Genomic DNA, 22,365 nt, shown 5'->3' with positions numbered 1-22,365 from the left:
GCAAATATATTGTACGTTACAAGGATTTCTCATGCCAGTCGTTCTAAACGGTGACTATGGGAGGCTTTATCACACAGCACCTTTCTCTGGCACAGAGGACACACGTCATGATCCCGCTCGAACCATTTGTCAAAACACGCCTTGTGGTAAATATGCTGACATGCCAGAGCTCTGATCAGAGCCATATCTTGTATCGCATCCAGGCAGATGATGCTTTTTCAGGAGCCAATCAGTAACTACTCGTTAGAGAACAAATCTCATATCCGAAACGGTCTCGCAAAACTTTATATCCGTTGCGAAGGATCCAGAGACGCGACAGACAAGACTTACCAAAGTTGACCTTCGAGGCGGGATTCCGGAGCAGGGACGGCAGCTGGTAGCGATGGCCGGGCCGAGTCTATCCGCTGCCTCCCCCGCCACTTGCTGAACAGCTCGGCTTGGAGCTGCTTGTCCAAAAGACTGACTCGCTGATTGGCCATTTGTTGGCTCCTTTCCATCCGAGCCTCGGGTGGTTCATGTCGCTTGAACATGCTTGACTGGGTCAGTGGGTTTCCCACAGGATCCTGTATGCACCCCTGCGGAGCTTCGGCCTTAGCATACATTATCAGAAGAAAAAGCAGCACCGATGCTGCGAGCACGACAATAGGGATGACTGCTGCCGGAAGGGTGCCAGACATGGGCTCTTGCGGGCTGGGGTCTGCCGGGTTAGCCGTGTCTGGGTTCTCGGGTGCGGTCCCCGAAGGGTGGGGGAAGAATGTTGAGTGGCTGGACATCTTTGGGACGAGAGTGACGTGAAGTTTGAGTCGAGATTCGTCATCTACACTGCCGTGGGACAGTTTATATGCATGCAAAGGACGTGCCGCGGACCCCCCTGGAAAGCCAATCTCCGATAGATCACATTCTGCGCACATTGGCACCTTGTCGGCGGGTGCCAGTAAGCCGATGATGCAGCCCGATGATGCATGCCTTCGATCGGACCGATGCACCCGATTATGGGTGATTTGCCGGCCTGGACTCCTTGCAGGGTTCCCTAGACATGTCACTCCGATGTCCTGCATATCGTGGCGTGATGAACCCCGCCCCTGTCCGCGATGCTCAACCCCTCACCAATGCCAGAGGATCAAGCACCAAAGTGTTTCCCCACAGCCCTGGAGGTACTGACTGCCAGCCTATGCGATCAAGCAGATTCTGTGGCCGGGCCCTACCTGCGCCTGCAGGCCATCACGTGTTGAAAGGATGGTGCTTATCGAATCACAAGCCCTTATGGGTTCTGAACATGGTGTAGTGGGAGCATGACACCATGCTGTTATCCCTGCGAGCAATGGCCAGCCCACAGATTCCGTGGTATGTACAAGTTCCAGATGATGGTGAGATCGGCACTTTTGACCCCACTCGTCCTTACGACAGCCTCTTTTTGCCGAGCACGGACCTCGATCGTTATTGGCATATGTTACGCCTGCGCAAGGTTTGGACTAGGCGCTGAGTCATGCCATTTGGAGAGTACAATCTCTTTATCCGGTTCGTATATGATGATTCATACAGAACCATCGCATTCGGGACGCGGGGCCGCTCTTTCCTCAGATCTTGGGCAAGCAACAGCTGCTATTTCGACATGCAAAAGTCTTGTTGCCGACTTTGAGGAAATGTAGCTGCTGGCCATGAAATGTTAAACCATGAAATCATCGCCGTCGTGGCGAGCAGAAAACTCGGCAATATGGTGCCTAGCACAATGCTCATTAACCCTCGTTGCATATGGAAAAACAAAGCCTCTTCCTCCTGTCGTCCATATGGAGAGTCACTGACTTTTGGTTCCTTGTCAACACTACAAGCTCAGTCTCGGTGAGAAGCGTGACATGCGTACAATGGCGTTGCATAAGGTTGCTATGATTGTCTCAATTACCTCTGGTCACCAGGGATAGGTATCTGAGACTTGACCCCAGCAGGGCCACATAGGGCCTGGCGCTGCTTCTACTCGAAGCTAGTCCGGCCAGCCCCGCAGGTGGGGACAAGGACAGCCGAGGGAATGCCCTGCAGAAGGCTGTCAATGTAAGGTTTGCTGGTAGCCGATCTTGCGTCAGGATACGAGGGAGAATATCTGGGCAGAAAGACCAGAGATTCTACATCATAAATGCTAGCGAAGGTCCCAAAATAAGCAGCGTTACCACCCAGTGAAGAAAAGACGGCTAGTACACGGCTTAAGAATTGCACGGGAGCCTAAAGATTGCGCCGAGTCGAAGGGTTTCACATGCGGTAGGAGCTCGACACTGTTCCCTCACGGAGAGTCCCGGCCTGCAGACCCCATCATGCTATAAATCTGCGGATACTCCATCAGATCAAGGCAATTACTACACGGGCATGAAGAATTGCTACCCGGGCATGACTCTTACACGGGCATGACTTCTATCGCCTCTGATTCGCTCATTTTTTTCCTTCGACCCACAGGTACATCAGTGCAAAGGCGGTGAAGCAAGCTCTCTTAACAAGGCCGTGCTTTCGGTATAGTCAGAACCAACCAGGTCAACCAGGCCTCTAGAACAGGTCTTAGGCGTATATCAAAACAAGGTCTGGTTTTCAATACAGAACACGGCCAATTCCAGCACGCCCTAGAGGGCAGCTATCTATATCTCTATCCTCTAACTACTATAGATGGAAGAACCTCCTCGTCGCTGTAAAGCAGCTCCCACTGACTCCTTCGCCTGCGAATGCTAGATTGCGTCTTCCGTCCGTTGGCACGTACTCCTGTAGTTCTTCCAGCTCCAAGAACAGCTGACCGGCTGCGCGTCTGGCGCTGGGATGAGGCACTGGCCTGGCTACTAGCCTGGCTGCTGGCCTGTTGGCTCGCTTCCAGAGCAAGCCTAGCTAGCGTTGACTTGTTGTGACTTCCTGGTGGTCGACCTCGTCTGCGCCCTGTCGCTTGGCTTGCTGGATTGCTGGCTCGTTGGCCACTCGGCTGGCTGCTTGCCTCAATGGCTAGCCGCGCTGGAACAGCCTGTGTGGTGTTCTTAGGTCTGCCACGGAGAGCAGTGGCGATCTTAGGGTCGAGGATTCGTCGGTATGGATCTCGAGAGGATGGCTCTCGTAGGCGCCACCGAGGATGGACCTCCCATTTGGTGAGAGGCGTGCCACTCACCAGCTTTGAGTAGATTGTGTGGCAGCAGGGGATTCCAAGCTCGGTCGAAACCGAGCAGTCCTCACTGCAATCGCCAATGGGGTCAGGGAACGGATTCTTCCCCGTCGGCATTGCTTTCCTTGCTAGCCGATATTGTTTGTTGATAAGCCCGAGACCCTTCGAAGAGAGTGCTGTCCGGGGTTCGCCTAGATACTCCGAGCTGGACCCTATGTACTCTCGCGCGGTAAGTACCTCGTCCGCTGCGCAGGCGTCGTTGAAATCTCGCTCCTGGTCCTTCATCATGTCCTGCATAGCCTCGATAAGCCGATAGAGATTGCTCATACCATTCAGGAGATAGCTCTTGATGTTGTTGTTGCTTGCTTCTGTCCCAGATGTGACGCGTATGCCGAAGTTGCGATAGTTGCGAATGAAACATCGTGCCCACTGCGCCCTGACAGGCATGTAGGTTCCATGAAGATACCGCAGGATGGCCCGCTGATCGTCAAATTCCCTACAGAGGCTTCCCCACGCCTTCTCGTGAGCCTCCTCTGTCTCCGCAAACAAGACGACCTTCCACATCATGAGAACCCCTCGATGGCTATGAGGGACGACTTCAGCTGTCTGCGCGTTGACCAACTGTCCGTCTTTCGGGCCGAGCTCAGCCTGTGCCTGTGGAGCGTAGTCCTCCCCGTTGCTGCTGTCGGGACTACTACTGCTACATTGGCCCTTGACCCACTTCTGCTTTGACTTGAGCAAGACGTTAGAATTGATGTGGTGGATGCACAGCTGCTGCTGTGCATCAGGGAACTGATCATTCAGGGCGGCCTTCATCTGACCGTCGAAGTCAGTAATGATAACGTCCGGTTGGCGAATAGAGTGCTGCTCTGAGATCTGTCGAATGCTCTCAGAGAGGAACTGGAACCCCTCCCGTCTCTCGTTGTCGATCAGACCGAACGCCGCATTGTAGACAGAACCAAGGCAGGTCTGTCCTGTTGCTTGGAATAATGGAAGCTTGAAGCGGTTGGTGTTGTATGTGTTGTCGAAGCTGATGACCTCAGGAAACCGCTTCCACATCTGGAGGCAGTACGGAAAGGTCCAGACAAGACCGACGAGGCGGTTTGGCTCATCATCCGCCCACTTAACAAGATAGGGAATCTCCATCTCGTCGAACAGCTTGATCAGTGCTGCAGTAGGAGTGTGGCCGCTCAACTTGTCTCGACTGATACGAGACCTGGCGTTATAGATATCCTTTCGTGTAAAAGATGACTCGGGATGCTGCTCCAGGACGATCGCGCGTACGTCACGGGCCCGAATTCCGACCCGACGGCTTGTCGATTCGACTGTTGCCCTGATAGGTGTAGTGAGTCGTCTGTGGGAGGGATGGGCGGATGGTTTGATACTGGCCCGGTGGTTATGCTGGCTATGCTCGGAATTATCGTGGTGTCGTAGAAGCCATCTACCCTCCTCCAGTGCTTCGGCAATGACCATCCATTTACAACCACACTTTCGAGACTTCCGTTGCCGAATACCGGTACTCTCTGAGGGGCGTGGTTCTCCGAATCGATCGCATTGGAAAGAGTACCGGATCTTCCGACCCTTATATGAGTAGGCATTTCGTCGAACAATACCGAAGCCATTAGCCTTCGCGAAAGTATTCACCCACTCGAACAGGACTTCGGCTGACGGCGCTGGGTCGTCTGGGATAGGTGGGTTCGGGATCGGGTCAGGGACAGGCGACAAGGGGTGGTCGGGCGAGGGCGGCGAGGCGATAGGCGGAGAGTGCCTTTCTCGGGGAGGCGAGTATGGCGGAGATGATTCGAATGGAGTTGAACTGAGCGGCGAGTAGCCCCATATCTCGCGCCATTGGCGGACTCGTTCGTATGACCGGACGAGCTCGATGGTAAGTCTTCGATCTGTCCCAATCACCTCGCGCACTAGCCTAAGGGCGGACTGAAACTGGGGTCTTGTTGGAGAGAATTGTTCTTGTGCTGATTGTTGTGGAGAGCAGGCAGGTGGCTGGTCGATTTCCGGGCCTGGTATAGGCATTCTTACTCGTTGCGACCGTCTTCCTCGGGTTGGGAAATCATTCGATAGGTGAATCTCATGATCGAATCGCAGCTCCCATGGTGGCTCGTTCAGCCCACGCGATCCATGGGGGCGTGGAGCGGTCGTGAAGGTCTCTGGGTACGAGGCGAAAGCATTACAGAGTGCCTCGTCGTCTCCCACGCCATAGTGTGGGCCAATGCTCGTCCCTGTGCTATTAGACGAAGGTGGTCTTGAACTCTCAGATTGGTTCTGCCGCTGTCGTTTTCGAGGACGTAATTGATAGCTTCGAAGTCGTTGGTTGCTTGCTGAGCTAGATCGAGAGCCGGGCTGGGACATAATGACGGCCTTGATCGCGACAGGAAGAGTGTCGCACGCACGGATGAGAGCATGGTTAAAGGGGCAGTTGATTTGACTATGAAAGAAGGAAAGAGGGGACCAATTTCAGCACAAAGGAATGACCTGCTTTGTGATGCAGATGCCTTGGAAGATGAGGCTATTGGATATTCCTGATACAGCGTGTGTTTGAGTGTTGGTCTCAGCAGGGGGCCTAACACACCACGCCTGGAGCCCTGGGACCTTGACAAATATGGTATCTTTCACGAACAATCATTATCAGTAGGCTTGACATGCGACAAGAGGTAATTGGTGTAGTAGCTAGCTAGTGAATAGCTTCCATATGTCTCGTCGATCGTCGTGGTGGAGAGCTAATCCCGAGGTACAAGGGAAGCGTTGGCAGAATCTAGATGCACTAACAAAAAGGGATGGACCAATCAGAGGCTGCAAAAGGTCATGCCCGTGTAAGAGTCATGCCCGGGTAGCAATTCTTCATGCCCGTGTAGTAATTGCCCAGATCAAATGAATGGTTTCGTAAACTATCTCAGGCAACCCATCGAACGATCCCCACTCGTAGATTAGTGCGCCAGTTAAGCCTTGCATCACCGGCGGGCAATCCACAAAGCGGTACCGACTTCCAACGTGGGCCAGATTCTCTTGTCCATCCTCAATTCCGTTGCTCGTCTCGCCTCTCAACCTTCCCGTGTCAGTAGGCCGAAGGAGCAAGCAACATCGGAACGCATCAGCTAGGACCACCACATCGCCAACGCGGACTCTGTTGTCACACATGCCGGACCGACCGTCATCGAGCACGATGAGCGACTTGCCTCGCAAGGCCTCAGCCACTATCTCGGCGCGCCGTAGCGTGGCTCTTGATCGTGGAGTGTGCGCACCGGGCGCGCGCCGTACTGCTGCTTGGAGGTCTGACCACAAATCCTCCCCGGGGTTTCTGAGGTAGTCGAACAACCGGGCATCGTAACTTTTCAATGGAGGATCGACGAGTATCGACAGCAGAGATGACTTTGATGTGACCATTGAAAAGACAGTTTCGAAATCAGCGTAAGTCTCGCATACATCCTGACGCACAGTCGGTCTATATGTCTGGGCACTTGACGTCTCCTTAGTCTCATCCTCTGGGCGCGCAACCTTCTGCAGCATGTATGCGAATTTGTCGATGATGTCGACTGTCGCATCCGGGAAAGAACAGCAGGCCAGCACGCGGCCGATGCGTCTGGCCTCGAACTCTAGGATGTCCGGGCTCGCGCCCTTTGCCCCGTGCCATTTGATGTTCTGGTTCCGCCACTGCATGTGAAGAATTTCTTCCTGGATGGGATATCTCGGCCGCGTCAGATCCGGCAACCAGGTGGACCATTTGCTTCGCTGCGGCACACCATCCTCGGGCATTCCACAGGAAGCCAGGCCATGCCGCCGTGGCTCGAAACGCAGGATTGCCCCCGCAACGGAAGCCATGCTCTCGTCCAAGAACGAGTAGTAGAGCGCGTCCCGGACTACCGCATCGACTGGTTTGGAATAGTCCACGGCTAGCAATGCCGCCCGGGCTTCCTCAAAGGCCTGGCCTCTGCCCCGCTGTTGCTGCAGTAGTCCCAGCACCGCATATATCTTGTCCCTCGGATCCTTGCAGGCCCGCTCGCTCGTTGCCATCAGCAGGTCGCAAAGCTGGTAGTTCTGGTCATGGGGAAGCATGCCCTGTAAGAACCCGGCGTCTGCAGCAGCGGCGCGCACAGCAGCCCTGGCGTCCGTATACATGGAGTCGTGGGCCGTCGCAATGATCTTCCGCACGCTGGCCGACTTCACCCTCAGGTCCTCCTCTGGAGGCTCGCGAAGAACCCAGTCCGGGAAGGGCGGCCTAACCGACTTGAACTTGCGCAGGTCATGCTTCAAGACTTCGCCGCCGAGGACAAACCGCGCTTTGACTCCCGGAAGCAGGGACTCCTGGAATGTCCATATGCGTCTGAAGTAGCTGAGACGCAGGAACTCGGTCTGCCCGATGACGATGCGCATCATCTCGAGCTTCCTCCCGTGCTTGAGCTTGCCGCGGCCCAGCATGCAGGTCTCAAAGAGAGCCTCCCGGACGCTTGATATGGGCAACCCTGGGTGCGATTGTGCAAGCAGTGGTTTCCAGCGCAGGAACTTGTCGATGTGCGGCGTTGAGGGGCCGAGCCAGCAGATGACCTCGTGCGCCTCCTGATATATCCGACTCATCAGGCCGATCTGGCTGCTCTTCTCCGTTAGGTCCTCCTGATTGATGCAGATCGCATCGGCCCATATCGGCAGTCCGCGGGCCCGGTGTTTGGTAAACCATAGCAGAGCTTCATGGAGATTCTCCGTGGTAGAAACTGTGATGCCGTCTATCGTGATGCTGGTGGTGCTCGTGCTCGAATCGCCCCAGACATATGAGAGGGCCGCGTACTTGGCTGTATCGTCGAGTGAGATGACGTCCAATGCGCAATTGAGCCCGCTGCTTGCGACCGAGCCTTGTGATGTCGACTTGCTGCGTTTCGTGTCCAGGATCCTCAACACGCGGACCTGGACTTTTGCGCTGTTCAGGCTTGTGTAAGTGAGCGGCATCTCAGGTTTATGCTGCCTGGGAGCACATATGGCCCTTGAGAATGAGGACGTTTGTTGTAAAAAACGCCCTGCTGACAAAACATCAGTGCCAAGCGAAGCTGAAAAGCAGGGCCAGGCCGACCCCTGTCTCTCGGACGATGCTTGTGTGGCTGAGGGAGCCCCCCCCCTCACTGTTCATAAGCTGTGACGGAGCCCTCAACCTGGAACTATCTCCATCAACAAACGCGCAACTAATCCTTTTTGTAGAAGGCTATTTTTCTCGTCACCATCTCCAGGTGACGGGCATCATGTCCCAGCTCTACTCGCCTCTGGACCCGACCCGGTCCCAAATTCGGCTGCTCAAGTTTGAGCCTGCGTCCACGTCTACCTCCAGCGAGCATGACCAGGCCGTATCGAAGAGTCCCAGGAAGTCCCAGAGTCTGTTTCTGCCACGCTGCGCGATGGATGTCGTATCACTCGACGATGGACCAGCGTTCGTGGCTCTCTCGTACGTCTGGGGGGATCCGACGGAGACGACGCCCATGACTGTCAATGGCGTCGAGGTGACCATCACGCGCAATCTTCATCACGCCCTTTCCATGATGTCAAGCGATATGAAGACGGTCTATTTCTGGGTGGACGCTGTCTGCATCCACCAAGCCGACGACGACGAGAAGAGCTCTCAACTTAGCATCATGAGCCGGATTTATCGGGAGGCCATCAGCGTCCGGTGCCAGCTGGGCAGCCTAACATCCAATCTCGAGGCCTACCTACAATATCGGCGGCAAGTCGAGCACGGATCGGACGTCCCATGGACACAATTGCGCCTCGCGTGGGACCGACAAGGCCTGTCCAGCGAGAAGCAGCTAATGCTGACCGCGGCCATATTCGCAGGACAGGCCGAGTTAAACGACCTGCCCTACTTTGAGAGAATGTGGACGCTCCAGGAGTCAATACTCCCAGGTCGCCGCGCAGAGTTCTACATTGACGACAGGCGGGTGGAGGATTATGATCCGCGCAGACACTATGAAATCCCGACGCCCCATTTTGCCCACGAGGCCTGGGAGCAAGTCGTGAAGACCTCACCGGCAGAGTTGACCCCGACGCAGCAGCAGACGATGATCCTGCTCGGCGATATGTCCTCTCCCCGTGCGCTGCTGTCTCAGTTTCACCACGTTACGCAAACGTTAATGCTTGTGCGCGATGAACGACCGGGAAATATCCTCGCGAACAACGAGGAGTCGTCGTCGTTCATGATGTCATCGCTCCTCACCGCGACTTGCCGGCGGCTTTGCTCCGAGCCACGGGACAAGATCTTTGTTGTCCTCGCAGTCCTGCAACCCATTGTGGCTGCTCCGTCCAAAGAAAAGGAAGAACTGGCTGCAATGACGCAAGTGGCTAGGGAAGTGCTCCTCAACATCGACTACCGCAAGCCTGTCGAGCGGGTAGTACGGGACGCCTTGCTTTATGTATTCAACTTTGAGGCCCCACCATCACTAGGCCTGATCTGCAAGGCTTATATGCCCTACCGGGATGCTTTGTCGAGAAGGCGGCGACGAGCGAAGCACACCAACAGCTGTGGAAGCCAGGAGGGAGAAGAATCACAGGACATATCACAAGACGACGAGGAAGTGCCATACGCAAGCTGGCTTCCTGACATGACGACTCGCAAGCATACAACGATGTATGCCCCCGGAATCCCCGCGACTGTCAAGCCGCCGCAGGACATCGAGTGGCTGTCTGACGATTTTGAATCAGGGCGAGGTGATCGGATACGGCTCGCGGTCAAGCCTTTGGGTCGCGTGACTCACCATCTGCTGTTCCCTAGCACGGCCGAGGGCGTTGCCGATGTGGCCGCCGCGATACTGAGCGCAGCCTGGCCAAGGTCAGAGCTGCCGCTGCTGGGCGAATTCCACCAGGCGGCATCGAGCAAGTTCGGCATCCCCGTCGTTTCTCAGCGCCTGGGATCATCAGAGGAGCTGCTGCAGATCAATGAGCTTGTCTCTTTGATGACACAGTCATGTGCAGCCGCCGACGACTTCGCCCTGCGAGAGATCACCTCCGCCGAGACCCTTTTTACGCGCCTGAGCAGGCTTCTACTGACGGTAGAGAACGAAAACGTCCAGATAGACCAGCATGAGGTGCCTCTGTGGCTTTTGCTGCCGTACGCTCTGCGCTCGCCCCTGCCGGACCCAGCAGATCATAGTTACCACTCTCGACGATATCAGCACATGACCGCCAGCATTGAGGAGCGTCTCGCCAACTGCGCCCTGATTGTGCTGGACTCGGGCCTGATAGGTCTATGCAGCAATACAGTCGAGGCCGGAGACGTGGCTGTGCACTCTCCGGACCTGATCGATGTCCTGCTGCTGCGACCAGACTGCCAAAGGCTCCACTGTCCGTCGGAATACCCGTGCGATGGGAGCCCAGGAGATCACCACCCGGGGGTAGACGACGAAGAAGACCTGGCCCGGCAGACTCACATTTTCGTGGACTATGCATCGATTTCCGGCCTCCACGATGACGAGAAATCGGCGCACAGAGTTGTGGAGCAAATCGAGAGGAAAGATGCGCAGATCATCGTTCTAGGATAGCCCAGGACAGGACCGCCGGCAATCAAATTCGCCAGCGAACAGCCCGATGGCAGAAAGACGTCCCCGTGGTCGAGGGGCGGTCTCAGCAATGCAAAGTCTAGGATTCGTCGCAGTATGGCAGAACCCGCTCTAGTCCGGGCCAGACCTTAGGTGACTATGGCCGAAATCTGTCTCGCCACTTTAGCGACTTTTGACAGCACGGGTCGTGGTCTAGACAAATCTGGACGGGACGCACAGACAATAGCGAACCTGTCGCGCACCTCCAACTCCAATCCAATCAAGGATGGCGGCGCCAGCCGAAAATGGAACGTTGGGGTGGGACATGGACTTAGTCGCCCATGCTCCTCAGCCGCAGTTTTCAGCTTTGTAGCTAGTCTGGTTATATACATCTCCATAACGGACCCCGAGAAATGTATGCTCAAGTCTGTTCGTTTTAAGCCGACCTTGAGATATCTTGTCCTCCACATCTCGTCAGTCAATTCGCCCTTTGACAATCTTCCTTCGAGATGCGCGCAGTCTACTCTCTGATTCTGGCTGTGGCATCCACGGCTGCGGCCCAGTCTGCCGCCAACCTGCCCACCTGCGCTGTAAGTCAGTCCCTGGCCGAACAAGTTAGCCGTATCCAGTGTCATCGATGGAACTGAAAGACGGGGAAGGATAATTTTTGGGTGTTGGGACACTGACTTTTAAAACTGTACTTATGTTGTCACACAGATCGTGTGTCTGAACTCGGCCTTTGCATCGGCGGGCTGTGACACAAGCGACCTTGCCTGCGAGTGCAGCAGCGGAGTCTCCGCCGCCCTCGCGCCCTGCCTCCTCGCCTCGTGCACCGCCTCCGACATTCAACAGGTCCAGAGCTTGTTCAGCTCCTTATGCTCCAGCGTTAGCACTGGAGCGGCGGCAGTGCCCTCGAGTAATGCTCCAGCCGCAACCAGCACACTTTCATCTGCGATCCAAAGCGTCCTTTCCAGTTTGACAACAGCGACAACAGCGAAATCCTTGAGCTCATCCGTGGTAGTAACGACGACACCGACGACACCTCTGAGCTCCGTAAGCTCAACAGCCTTGACTAGCTCAGCGGGTGGTGCGCAATCCACCTTGGCCAGCTCGCCTGGCAGCAGCAACACACCTCCTTCTACAAGCGTGGCACAAGGCGGGCAGACTTCAAACCCGCCCGCGAATGGCGGCACTGGCAGCAGTAGCAGCAGTCCGAGCGGTGCCATGATTGGGGGAATCGTAGGCGGCGTGGGTGGCGCACTGCTCATAGGAGGCCTGGCCGTGTGGCTTATTATGCGGAGGCGCGGGTCCAAGACCATCGCGTCCCCAGAAGAGCAGCAACATCAGCAACCGCCGGGACCGCACGAGCTAGCCGCGGCGCCAGACAGTGAGAAGGCCGCGGCCGCCGCTTGGGCGTATCCGGCAACCGGCGACTCGCCGCATGAGCTCGGCCATAGTCATGATGCTCCGCCGCCGTGGCAGGCGTCCCATCAGCTACCAGCAGAGCTGGGCAGCACAGCCGTAGGGCCGACAGAGCTTGGATCGACAACTGTTATGCCGCCGGAGCTGGGCACTGTTGTCGACAGGCCTGCTGCTGAGCTGGGCTCGGATCATGGGGATGGTCAGCACCCGAAGCAATAACGCTGGAGTCGGTCCACAGCAGTAATTAGGATCTCAACTTATGAATTGATGTGCACCTGGCGTTTCCACAACCAGGCTTGGGTAACTAGGAAATTATAAACATAGCAATAATAGCCATATCAAGCAGCCCCAAGCCTGACCAATCGCGCGTGAACGAGACGCCTCCGGCTTTCTAAGACTAATGAGGCGAGATGGATAGGTATATCCCAAGTATGAGGAGGGAACGTCAGCTCATGGAAGGGATATATATGTGGTTACGGCTTATGGCTCGTGTAAGACATACAGCTACCCCGGGGAATGACACCACTGATTAGCCCGTTCTGGCTGAATACCGCCTTTCTTTCCACTGTATGTCTCATGAGGACAAGGTCCTCGGCGCCCTGCTTATTTTTCGCGGCATAGCACAGGTATAATAGATCAACTGCGATTTAATATAAGAGAATGGTAAGCTCTGGTGTGCGGGGATGCGATGAATGAAGCACAAAGCTATGAAAGACGTCCTTCGAGCCCCACAAAGACGTAGATCTACCTTGCCGACACGAACCGAAAGGGGCAGAAAGATGTAGAATCACAGCTCCTACTCAAAGATTGTATCGGAATGTGACATCGTAGTCGCTAAAAGTCTGCTTCTCGACAACCACTCCAGCGCTGACCGACGTCCCTGGCTCGCACTCCGCCAACCTCTTCTCCCGCTGCCGATTAACGCGGTGCAGTGCCGCCATGTACACCATGGTCAGCACCATCCCGACCGCCGTCATGCCCATAGTGATCTTCGCGCCGTTGAGGTACCGCGGCGCCGTCTGCGCCGAGAAGATCTGCCCGACCGCGATGCCCGAGCAGTTGCCCACGGTGAAGGTGAAGCCCAGGGCGGTGGCGCGCTTGAAGTGGCCCGCAAAGTTGCTGTTGAGCCAGACGATCGACAAGCCCGCGCAGGCGTACACGCCCGTGCCCACGATGAAGACGGCCGCGTACCGCCCGCCGAGGCTGTCGGTGCCGATGCTGACGGCGTACCCGGCGAGGAGGAAGAGCCCAGCGCCGAGGATAAAGGGGCCTCGCAATCCCACCTTGTCCGAGAGGAAGGCGATGGCGAAGTACGAGATGGTCGCCCACGCGTACACGGGCACGGTGAGGAGCTGTGCGACGACGCTCGTGTAGCCCAGGCCGCGGATGATGGCGGGCAGGAAGGTCATGAAGCTGAACAGCGAGAGCGTCAGGACGAACTCGAGCACGGCGTGCAGGTACGTCTTGGGATCCTTGAAGGCACTGGCCACCTTGGCACAGGAGAACTCGTCCTCGAGCGACAAGTGAGGGTTGAGCTCGAAGCGCAGGCGGATGACGTTGCGTTCCTCCTCGGTTAAGAACCACGCCGTCCGCGGGTCCTTGGGAAACACTGCATACAAGACGGGGACAAAGGAGACGGTGATGATGCCTTCGATGATGAAGAGCCATGACCACGGCGCCAGCCCTCCTGCATGGACATTTGAAACGGCTGACGCGAGCAGGCCGCCCACAGCACCTGCGAATGCGCTGCAGCCATACATGATGGCGGAGCGCACCGACATTTCAGACCGCAGGTACACCATGCCGATGTAGGTGTTGATGCACGGGATCAAGCCCGCCTCGAAAAAGCCAATGAGGAGACGGCAGGCGTACAGGCCCCTGACGTTTTTGACAAAGCCCATGCCCAGACAGACAGACCCCCATCCCAGCATGCAGACTGAAAGAAGATTCTTGGGGCCGACGATCTTGAGAGCGATGGAACACGGTGCCTCGAATGCGACATAGGTGGCGAAGAAAAGTGTCACGGCATTGCCGAACTCGTTGCCCCGGAGGCCGAGGTCCTCAGGGAGCCTCATGATGTTGGTGTTTCCCTATAATTAGGAGAGAACTCGTCAGTATTGGCATTGCAGAAGTCGAACCAAGCTGCCGATCGTGAAACGTACCAGGTTGTTCCTATCCAAGTTGGCCAAAAGATACATGACGCCAAAAACGCCCATCACGACCATGTCAAGCTTGAACATTGCTCGCTTGTGAATGACGGGATCGATTGTGTCTCGCGGGTCCGCACTGAGGCTGACCGCCTCTGGGCTGTTGGACACATCCAGCATCTTGTCGCCAGGGATCGTTTGAGACATGCTGAAAGTCGTGGGTATAGAGGTGGGACGAATTAATTCGAACGATGAAGGAGTCTGCCAGATGCAAGTGGATGGCATTCATGCAAAGCAGTCAAAAACTAACTTGGCATATTACTTGTCGGGCACACCTTGACTGGCAGTTGTGTCCCGTAGACTGAAGAGACATTCCGCTCATAATGAAATACAACAGTGCTCCCAGCAAGATCCCATCCCTTCAATTACTTGTCCGCATTAGGTATCTTTCCCGGGCGGACCAAGTCTGCCTCCCGATGCCAAGACTGTCACGGGCGATACCATGAAAGCTCCATTGTCAATTCCATCCGTGAGGATGGACTGCAAGCTGTATTCCCGCCATGTTCCCAGCCAAGGTCCCGACATCCGGAGCGGTCTCCTGGCTCGAGGTTGGTTGATCGAGACAATCGAGTTGTCAGTGCCAAGGCTTGGCTAGCTGGGACTAATTGAGATAAGGATATTACAGTTGGCCGTCACGACTCGCAGGGGTCGCCTTATCGCCCGTGTCCACCCCATGGCTTGGCCGACAATGCCAAGGCCGGATCGGCTCTGCCAGCCGAAAACCCTCCCCTTCAGGGTGAAGCTTTTAGGCCTGCGACAAAGCAGGGCCAGAAACGGTCCCCGATAACGCGGGGTCCATATCAAATGCGGGCCGCCGACGGCCGCCGGCCTGCTCACCCGCCGTATCAGCGTCTCGCCGTGGGCCCAATCGGCATGGATGCTGAGCGTAGAGAGCCAGTCAGCCACTGCGACTGTCAAGTGCCACAGCGCAAGTCATGATTAGACATTAGGAGCTGTATAGCGGCCCAGTCTGGCTGGGTGCTGACGGGCAAACCCTCGCGGCCATCAGAATTGGCTGCGGTGCTGTCAGAAACGCGTTAAAGTCCATATATGCCTTGACGGCAGGATTTGCGGTCCGCGCCTTTGAGACCGAGCACTTTCATTCGCGCGATTGAGCTCAAAGCCAGACGACGCACTCGCAAAAGAATCTGCTCGTCGTGAGACTCACACTATGGACGCGGAGGGCATAACTGAGTACGATGTGGTCATCGTGGGCGGCGGGCCAGTTGGCCTGTTGATGGCATACCAACTGCGGCGCTTTGGAGTATCAGTCTGTGTCCTCGAGCAGCATGAGAAGGAGTCCCAAGACGCCTATGGGCGTGCCATTGCCCTGTTCCCGCGCACCACCGAACAGCTCGACCAGCTCGACCTCATTGAGCCGATGCTTCAGCTCGGCTTCGCCTGTCGCACCAGCGTGACCTACAAGGACGGCGAGAGAGTGTAAGTGGATCTCTACTGGTCTCATTACAATCAAAGAACACCAGCTCATCAGGGTTGACGCAGAATCCCTGGACGCGTGTGGACTTTCATGGAGAACATCAAGGACACGACGTACGACTTCACCTTGGTGCTTCGTCAGATGTACACGGAAGAAATCTTTCGCGAAAAGCTCGAGTCGGTGGGTGCGTCATATTACCAGGCTATGCAGTGTATAGACTTTGAGGTCGACGAGACCGCGTCTTCTGGGCAGTACGCAGTGACGAGCACATTCGAGGATAAGCGCAGTGGTGAGAAGAAGCAGCTGCGGAGCAAATACATTGTCGGCGCGGACGGTGGCCGCAGCTTTGTACGGCGCCACGCAGGCATCCCGTTCGACGGCGACACGTCCGAGGACAAATGGATCCGCATCGACGGGATCGTGGAGACGGACATGCCGCTGAACCGTTCCTACGGCGCCATCGAGAGCAAGACACACGGCAACGTACTCTGGGCGCCGCTCGACCACGGCGCCACTCGCATCGGCTTCGCCTACAGCCCAGAGATGGCAGCCAAGTACCCGGACGGCGTCACCCAGGAGGTCGCGGAACAGGAGGCCGTGTTGGGCATGCACCCCTTCAGCGTCAAGTTCAAAGAGGTGCACTGGTGGACATTATACACCATCGGCCAGCGAATGGCGCGGACGTTCACGACCAAGAACACCCGGGTCTTGCTGTGCGGTGACGCGGCTCACACTCACAGCAGCGGCGCCGCCCAGGGCCTCAACACGGGCATCCACGACGCCGTCAACCTGGGCTGGAAGCTTGCGCTGCACATCCGCGGCCTCGCTCTCCCCGCGGTGCTCGACACGTACTCGCCCGAGCGCAGGACCGCCGTGCAGCAGCTCATCGACTATGACAAGGACATATCCATCCTCATGTCGCACAAGTGGCCGAGCTGGTATGCCGGCGACCGTGACGCCGACCCTTACCTCCTGCTGGGCGAGATCTTTGAGAAAGCTGCCTCGTTTAATACCGGATTGGGAATCTCGTATCCTCTCAACAACCTCAATCGCTCCCCTAGCAGTCTGTCTACTACCTCCAGTGACGAGGTAGCGATGGCTGCGAGGACCACCCAGCTAGCTATAACTCCAGGCAGCCGGCCTCCTGATGTCGATCTGTACATGCCTGGCACGAACCAGAAGATCCGCTTCCAGCGGGTCACCCGCAACTGCGGCAAGTTCTGGGTTGTCGTTTGGGTAGGCAATCTTGCCTCCACGAGACAATCACTGGCGACCCTGCGATCGTTCTTGGACGGGCCTGGCCACGACCTCCTGGGCCACGGGGCCATCGACTGGCTGACGATCTCGCCCACGCCGGGATGTTCGCCATTTGAGGCGCTCGGCGGCATGAGGCCGTTTGGAAACATGTACTTTGATCTCGCGAGCTATGCCCATGAGAAGTTTGGCGTGGAAGACCAGAAGGGCGCCATTGCGATCCTGCGGCCAGACGGACTGCTTGCGACTGCCGGGCCACTGGCTGGAGCCTGGGTCAACAATTATTTCGCCAGCGTCTTGACCCGTATTGAACCGATGACTGAGTGGTCTAGCTCGGACTCTGGAGTCAGTGTGTAGGTTGTGTGAATTTATGCACCTTCAAGTACCATAGCAAATTGCATTTAGATATTCATTCGCAATCAAAATCTGGGGCCATGAAAGCCCAATGTTGGCAGTTCTGCCATGTCAAATTGTCCTCGCACTTTGAACAGTCACTCTCTCATACCAGCGACATACACAACCACGTGATTTTGATCAATACCGGCAAACTGAAATGCAGCTACGATCAGCGGCTGCTATCATCCAAGCCAGCCCACTTGTCCGTAGGGGCGACCCTGGTAGGGGTCATGAACCTAAAGAGGGGGGTGTCGGCCGAAGGTTGCAGCGATCCATGACAGCTTATCTGGAGATGGGCGTTATCCGCGACCGGGGAAAGCAAGGACCCCTGCGGGGCACATTGGATGGATGCTTTTGAGCATCAAGCAGTGATGCTTGATATAACTACAATCCTGCCTCAGTAGAGTCCAATTCAAGGGGCGACAACTCGAACACCGGGTTCCCAAATTTCGACCTTATCCAAGTCCTCATTAGTCCACAAAGCTCTTGAACCAGGCTGCCCCAATAATTCAACATGCCTGTGATACCAGCTCGCAAGGCTGTAGCCTTCAAGCTGGAGGCAGGCCAGGAGCTGAAGATCACAAACACGTTTGGCAAGCAGGTCCTCGACTTCTGGGCCTTCAACCCTGCCGAACCCAATGACTTCCTCTCCATGGTCCACTGCCGGACGATCCTGCTGAGCGTAGCCCTGCACAAGGGAGACAAGCTGTACAGCACGCGGCGCGAGCCGATCTTGGAGCTGACTGAGGACACTACGCGCGGCGTCCACGACATGATCTGGTCGGCATGCGACGAGAGGCGCTACCACATGCAGGGCTACCAAGGCTACCACGACAACTGCTCCGACAACATGCACCAGGCACTCAGGGACAACTTTCCAGAGTTTCGCATTGCGGACGACTGGGTGCCTGACCCTCTCAACCTGTTTATGAACATCCCCATCGACCACCACGGAGGCATCTCGATCCGCCCTCCCACAAGCGAGGCGGGCCAGTACGTCGTGTTCCGGGCTGAGACCTCGCTCATCATCGTCATGAGCTCATGCCCGCAGGACATTGACCCCGTCAACGCGGGGACCCCCACGGACTGCGAGTACGAGATCCTGGGGCAGCAACCTTCTTCCGCCGCCACCACCACAAGCATCCCTTCCTCGCTCTCCCTCAGCCCGTCACGTCCTCGCAAGGTCAAGATCGCGCTGTCGGTCGACTTTGACGCCGTCTCTCACTGGCTAGGCACCGGCTGCCACGCGCACAACAACATGGCCGACTACTCGTCGGGCATCTTCGCGGGCCAGGTAGGCGTCTACCGGCTCCTCGACCTCTTCAAGTCCCACGGCGTGGCCGACAAGATGACGTGGTTCATCCCGGGCCACACGTCCGAGACGTTCCCCGAGGCCGCGCAGGCGGTGTTCGCGTCGGGCGCCGAGATTGCGCTGCACGGCTACTCGCACGAGGGGATCGCGCAGATGACGCCCGAGCAGGAGGCCGCCGTGCTGCTCAAGTGCATCGACGTGGCGACCAGGCTGGCGGGCGGCAAGAAGCCGCGGGGCTACCGGGCGCCCATGTACACGATCCGCGAGACGACGGTCAAGCTGCTGCGCGAGCACGGGTTCCTGTACGACAGCTCGCTGATGCACCACGACTCGCAGCCGCACTTTACCCCCGCGGACGAGCCCATCAGGCCCATCGACTTTACGCAGCCCGCCGAGTCGTGGCTCGTGCCCTCGGCCATCGCCTCGCAGGCGTTCCCGCCCGACGGGACGCACCCGCTCGTCGAGCTCCCCTGCGGCTGGTACAACGAGGACATGATGCCCATGATGTACCTCCCGCACCTGTCCAACAGCATGGGCTACGTCTCCACGCGGGTCGTCGAGCAGATGTGGAAGGACAAGTTCATGTGGCTGTGGGAGCAGGGCTACCGGGAGGGCGACGCCTCGGCAGACTTTGTCTTCCCCTTGCTCGTGCACCCGGACGTGAGCGGGCTGGCGCACATTATCGGCATGATCGACCGGTTCTTGCAGTGGCTCAGGGGTTTCGGGGAGGCGGTTGAATTCTGCAGGTGCGAGGACATTGCCGAGGCTTGGCTTGCCGAGCAGGTAAAGAAGAAGCAGGCCGCTGGATTGTGCCCACCAAAGTAGCCAAAGCATCTTTTAGCAACATGTCGTCCTTCATCAGGTTCATCTTACGTGACCAAGAGAAGTGTGATATTTTATTGAGTGGGGCGAGGTGAAGGGTATGTCCAATGTGTAAACATTTGGTGTTTCACTGTATCAATAATGAGGTATGCGACGAGCGACGAGCGGCGAGCAGCGTTGGATGACAGCGACTGATCCAACTTTCATACGTATGCGGCGGAACATTACTACGACATCCTCATCTTGATCCATGTGCTTGATTGTTCCTTTGCATCAAATCCTACTGAGAACGCAACAGGGCCGAACCTTATAGGCTACAGCCTCGGACCGCAACTCATTTCCCAACGTTGCTGTCGCTAATTTTGTCGCTCGCGACAGCGCGATACACGATCGCCACACGGCGTCCACTGAACACGGCAAACAGGACAGTTGTACGGCAAGCAGTCGTAGACATCCTCGCAAGGCCAGTCGAAGCATGCCCTCTTAAAATTAAGTCCGTCGTCGCGTCTTGCACTCGTTGCATTGGGATCGATAGCCGGCGCCGACCAGCATTCGATTTGACGCTTTGGGGACAGTAGGATGATGGTCAGCAGCGTTCAAAAGATGAAAGCGGCGGGGGACTCAAAGCACAAACCTTTGAATGGTTTTCTGGAAGTACGAACGGCGTGCAATGGACCTGGAACACCATGACGGCTATGGCCAGGATTTGGGGGAGGTGTGGCTGCATGACGACTATTAAGGTGTTGAATTCAACGCGGAAAACGTAGTGGTTGCAAAGTGCTTGAGAGTGATTGGATTCGTTGACAGGCTCCGAGTGGAAAATCTACTTTACTTATATTCGCATAGTTGTGAGTCGTCCGGACGTCGCGGTCCACTTCGTCTTTTACGACTGGCTTGGTGACACTTCCTTGTTCCTCGTTTCCTGCAATTGGTTCATCTTGCATGTCGGTAATCATGCGAGGTCTTCGTTCTTGCAAGACAGAGCGAAGACCTTGCACCAAAAGCGGGACAATCCTATGACCAACAATGCAGCGAGGCGCCTCAATCCCTAGGAGAAAGCAATTCACACAGGGCAAAAAAGAATATGAGCCGAAATGTGTCAGTGCACTTCATCGCCAAGAGCTCCGATGGCATGCTAGGCGAGAAGCATGATCGGCCCGCCCAGTGATTGTGTATGACTTCTCTAGCTCGCATCCCGGCCAGAGCCGCATGCCTGGCGTCGGACCTGGAAAGAATGGAGCGAACCGAGTTAGCCACGCTGCAATCTTTGTTGGTCCCCTGAGGAGATCCCACGCGTTGGTCCATCACTCCGAGCCTGGTAGTATGCAGCTGGAATGAACCCCTGAATATCGCTGGGGAGCGGTTGCAGCCATTTTGGGCAGGTGCAAAGTCCCGATAAGATTGACATCCCAAAGCACAAGTCAGCTCTCATGGGCAATCGTGCATCAAGCAGCGCCCGAGAATACTTTATTGTTCAAATGGAGGAACCAATCCGCGAGATTTCATTGCGTGATTACACCTCCAGCGACCGTCCTTCGGTCCTGGGACAAGGGAGTGAAACGATGATGAGAGCGAGCGACAATCTGACTCAGACGGAAACAAGCATGGCGGTGCCGCTTGTTTGCTTCCAAGAACCAAGTGGCTAGATACAGATCGTGTATCAAGGCGGGGTTCGGCGTCACCGTATGTTGGTTGGTTGCTAGGGTGTGTGTGTGTGTGGCGTGGGTCGTTCATGGATTTGCCGAGGCAGAAGGGACTCAGCCTCTTGTTCTTGGCGCTGCAGTCGTAGGAATCAGTCTGCTCAATCATACTACACGCCGCGTAACCTTGAAAAGTTATTGTGGCAAGGGCGCTTTTAGGCTCATCTTTGCCAGAAAGCTCTGACGCGGCGTCTAACCACCTTCCATCCATCTGCTGGCGAAGAAGTAAAAATCCCTCTGAGCCTGGGCGTCATCCCCGTTGGTTGTGGCACTTGTGTTATCTGAGTGGCGCGTTGTGCCCTTCAGCCAAGAGTTCATAATTCTTTCCTCCTCGACACTCTCCGGCACAATTTTGGGCTTCTCCTCTTGACCCGGTGAATTTGATCATGGCTGATCAAGCCCAAGTAGGTATCACAGGATCCAAGTCCTGGAAGCAAGCTGACCATTCCCTTCAGGACAGGACGCACGCTGAAGTCCCACTGTCCCCATCCTCCGACAACGAGCTCCCCCTTGGCGAATTGACCAAAGATCTCAAGAGCAGCCTCGACGGCATATGGGCGCTGGGCGTCGACGGCGTGCTCCGCTCCTTCGACGGCGAGCGCAACGTCCTCGACGCGCGCAGGCTCGGCCCGGCCCAGATCAGGGAGTATGTCGGACTGGAGGTCCTGCCCGACGTCTTGCTGGGCGTCGACGGGCGCCAGGCCTCGGAATGGGACATGTACCACCCTGCCGCCGAGGACATCCCCAGGAAGCCGACGGGTGAGGACAGGGCCCGGACTCGCCGGCACAATGAGGAACTCCGGAGGCAGGGGTATTCGTGTGATAATCCCAGGCCGGCTACAGCGAAATGATTGTTGCCTGTCTTGCCTGATCATATACTCAACACCTACACTGAATGCCACCTAAAGTATCGCAAAATGGATCTGGAATGCTCCAGCGTGTGTTGGCCTTGAGCCGCTGTGACTGCTAAGTGAATAGACCTTCTATGGCCTGCCAGCTCAATATAGTGACTCCCCATGAATGCATGCGACGAGCGCTCCTTTGGCAAGTTGCCACGAAACAGGACAAGAGTGCAGGCGTATCTGTGGATATCAAGCCCATTCCTGCACGATGGCCGAGTGTGCACAGAGTTGCCCGTCGGGCAAGCCAGGTGCCCACCAATCGGCG

The 22,365-nt window shown here is 56.4% G+C and overlaps 8 protein-coding genes across 8 annotated transcripts; 4 read left to right on the top strand and 4 right to left on the bottom strand.

Moving 5' to 3' along the window:
- Positions 1-64: 64 nt before the first annotated feature.
- B0I36DRAFT_332132 (uncharacterized protein) lies at positions 65-741 on the bottom strand (the record flags this gene model as incomplete). The annotated part of the gene is made up of 3 exons (XM_046155066.1): positions 719-741; positions 331-672; positions 65-213 (listed from the first exon to the last, which is right to left on the bottom strand). Coding segments are annotated over exons 2-3 (349 nt in total), but the record flags the coding sequence as incomplete, so codon positions are not given.
- A 5,180-nt stretch (positions 742-5,921) lies between these two features.
- Positions 5,922-6,851, bottom strand: B0I36DRAFT_332126 (uncharacterized protein). The gene has a single exon (XM_046155065.1). The coding sequence runs from the start codon at positions 6,794-6,796 to the stop codon at positions 5,981-5,983; it is 816 nt and encodes a 271-aa protein (XP_046008404.1). The 5' UTR covers positions 6,797-6,851; the 3' UTR covers positions 5,922-5,980.
- A 1,513-nt stretch (positions 6,852-8,364) lies between these two features.
- On the top strand, positions 8,365-11,053 carry B0I36DRAFT_387292 (heterokaryon incompatibility protein-domain-containing protein; the record flags this gene model as incomplete). Its single annotated transcript, XM_046161160.1, has 1 exon — positions 8,365-11,053. The coding sequence occupies one exon, from the start codon at positions 8,365-8,367 to the stop codon at positions 10,648-10,650; it is 2,286 nt and encodes a 761-aa protein (XP_046008403.1). The 3' UTR covers positions 10,651-11,053.
- Positions 11,054-11,492: 439 nt separating this feature from the next.
- On the bottom strand, positions 11,493-11,936 carry B0I36DRAFT_434440 (uncharacterized protein; the record flags this gene model as incomplete). Its single annotated transcript, XM_046162706.1, has 1 exon — positions 11,493-11,936. The coding sequence occupies exon 1, from the start codon at positions 11,913-11,915 to the stop codon at positions 11,493-11,495; it is 423 nt and encodes a 140-aa protein (XP_046008402.1). The 5' UTR covers positions 11,916-11,936.
- A 933-nt stretch (positions 11,937-12,869) lies between these two features.
- B0I36DRAFT_366759 (high-affinity nicotinic acid transporter) lies at positions 12,870-14,423 on the bottom strand (the record flags this gene model as incomplete). The annotated part of the gene is made up of 2 exons (XM_046159353.1): positions 12,870-14,159; positions 14,232-14,423. The coding sequence occupies 2 exons, from the start codon at positions 14,421-14,423 to the stop codon at positions 12,870-12,872; spliced, it is 1,482 nt and encodes a 493-aa protein (XP_046008401.1).
- Positions 14,424-15,447: 1,024 nt separating this feature from the next.
- B0I36DRAFT_249740 (FAD binding domain-containing protein) lies at positions 15,448-17,325 on the top strand (the record flags this gene model as incomplete). The annotated part of the gene is made up of 3 exons (XM_046150496.1): positions 15,448-15,716; positions 15,780-16,781; positions 16,821-17,325. 3 exons carry the CDS (start codon positions 15,448-15,450, stop codon positions 17,323-17,325), a joined length of 1,776 nt encoding a protein of 591 aa, XP_046008400.1.
- Positions 17,326-17,878: 553 nt separating this feature from the next.
- On the top strand, positions 17,879-19,501 carry B0I36DRAFT_376654 (uncharacterized protein; the record flags this gene model as incomplete). The annotated part of the gene is made up of 1 exon (XM_046160482.1): positions 17,879-19,501. One exon carries the CDS (start codon positions 17,879-17,881, stop codon positions 19,499-19,501), a length of 1,623 nt encoding a protein of 540 aa, XP_046008399.1.
- Positions 19,502-21,584: 2,083 nt separating this feature from the next.
- On the top strand, positions 21,585-22,049 carry B0I36DRAFT_366756 (uncharacterized protein; the record flags this gene model as incomplete). Its single annotated transcript, XM_046159352.1, has 2 exons — positions 21,585-21,602; positions 21,654-22,049. The coding sequence occupies 2 exons, from the start codon at positions 21,585-21,587 to the stop codon at positions 22,047-22,049; spliced, it is 414 nt and encodes a 137-aa protein (XP_046008398.1).
- Between the last annotated feature and the right edge of the window lie 316 nt (positions 22,050-22,365).

This window comes from Microdochium trichocladiopsis, assembly GCF_020744255.1.
Source record: "Microdochium trichocladiopsis strain MPI-CAGE-CH-0230 chromosome Unknown B0I36scaffold_9, whole genome shotgun sequence".
NCBI classification, from domain to species: domain Eukaryota; kingdom Fungi; phylum Ascomycota; class Sordariomycetes; order Xylariales; family Microdochiaceae; genus Microdochium; species Microdochium trichocladiopsis.
This window is presented reverse-complemented; position numbering and strand designations above follow the sequence as displayed.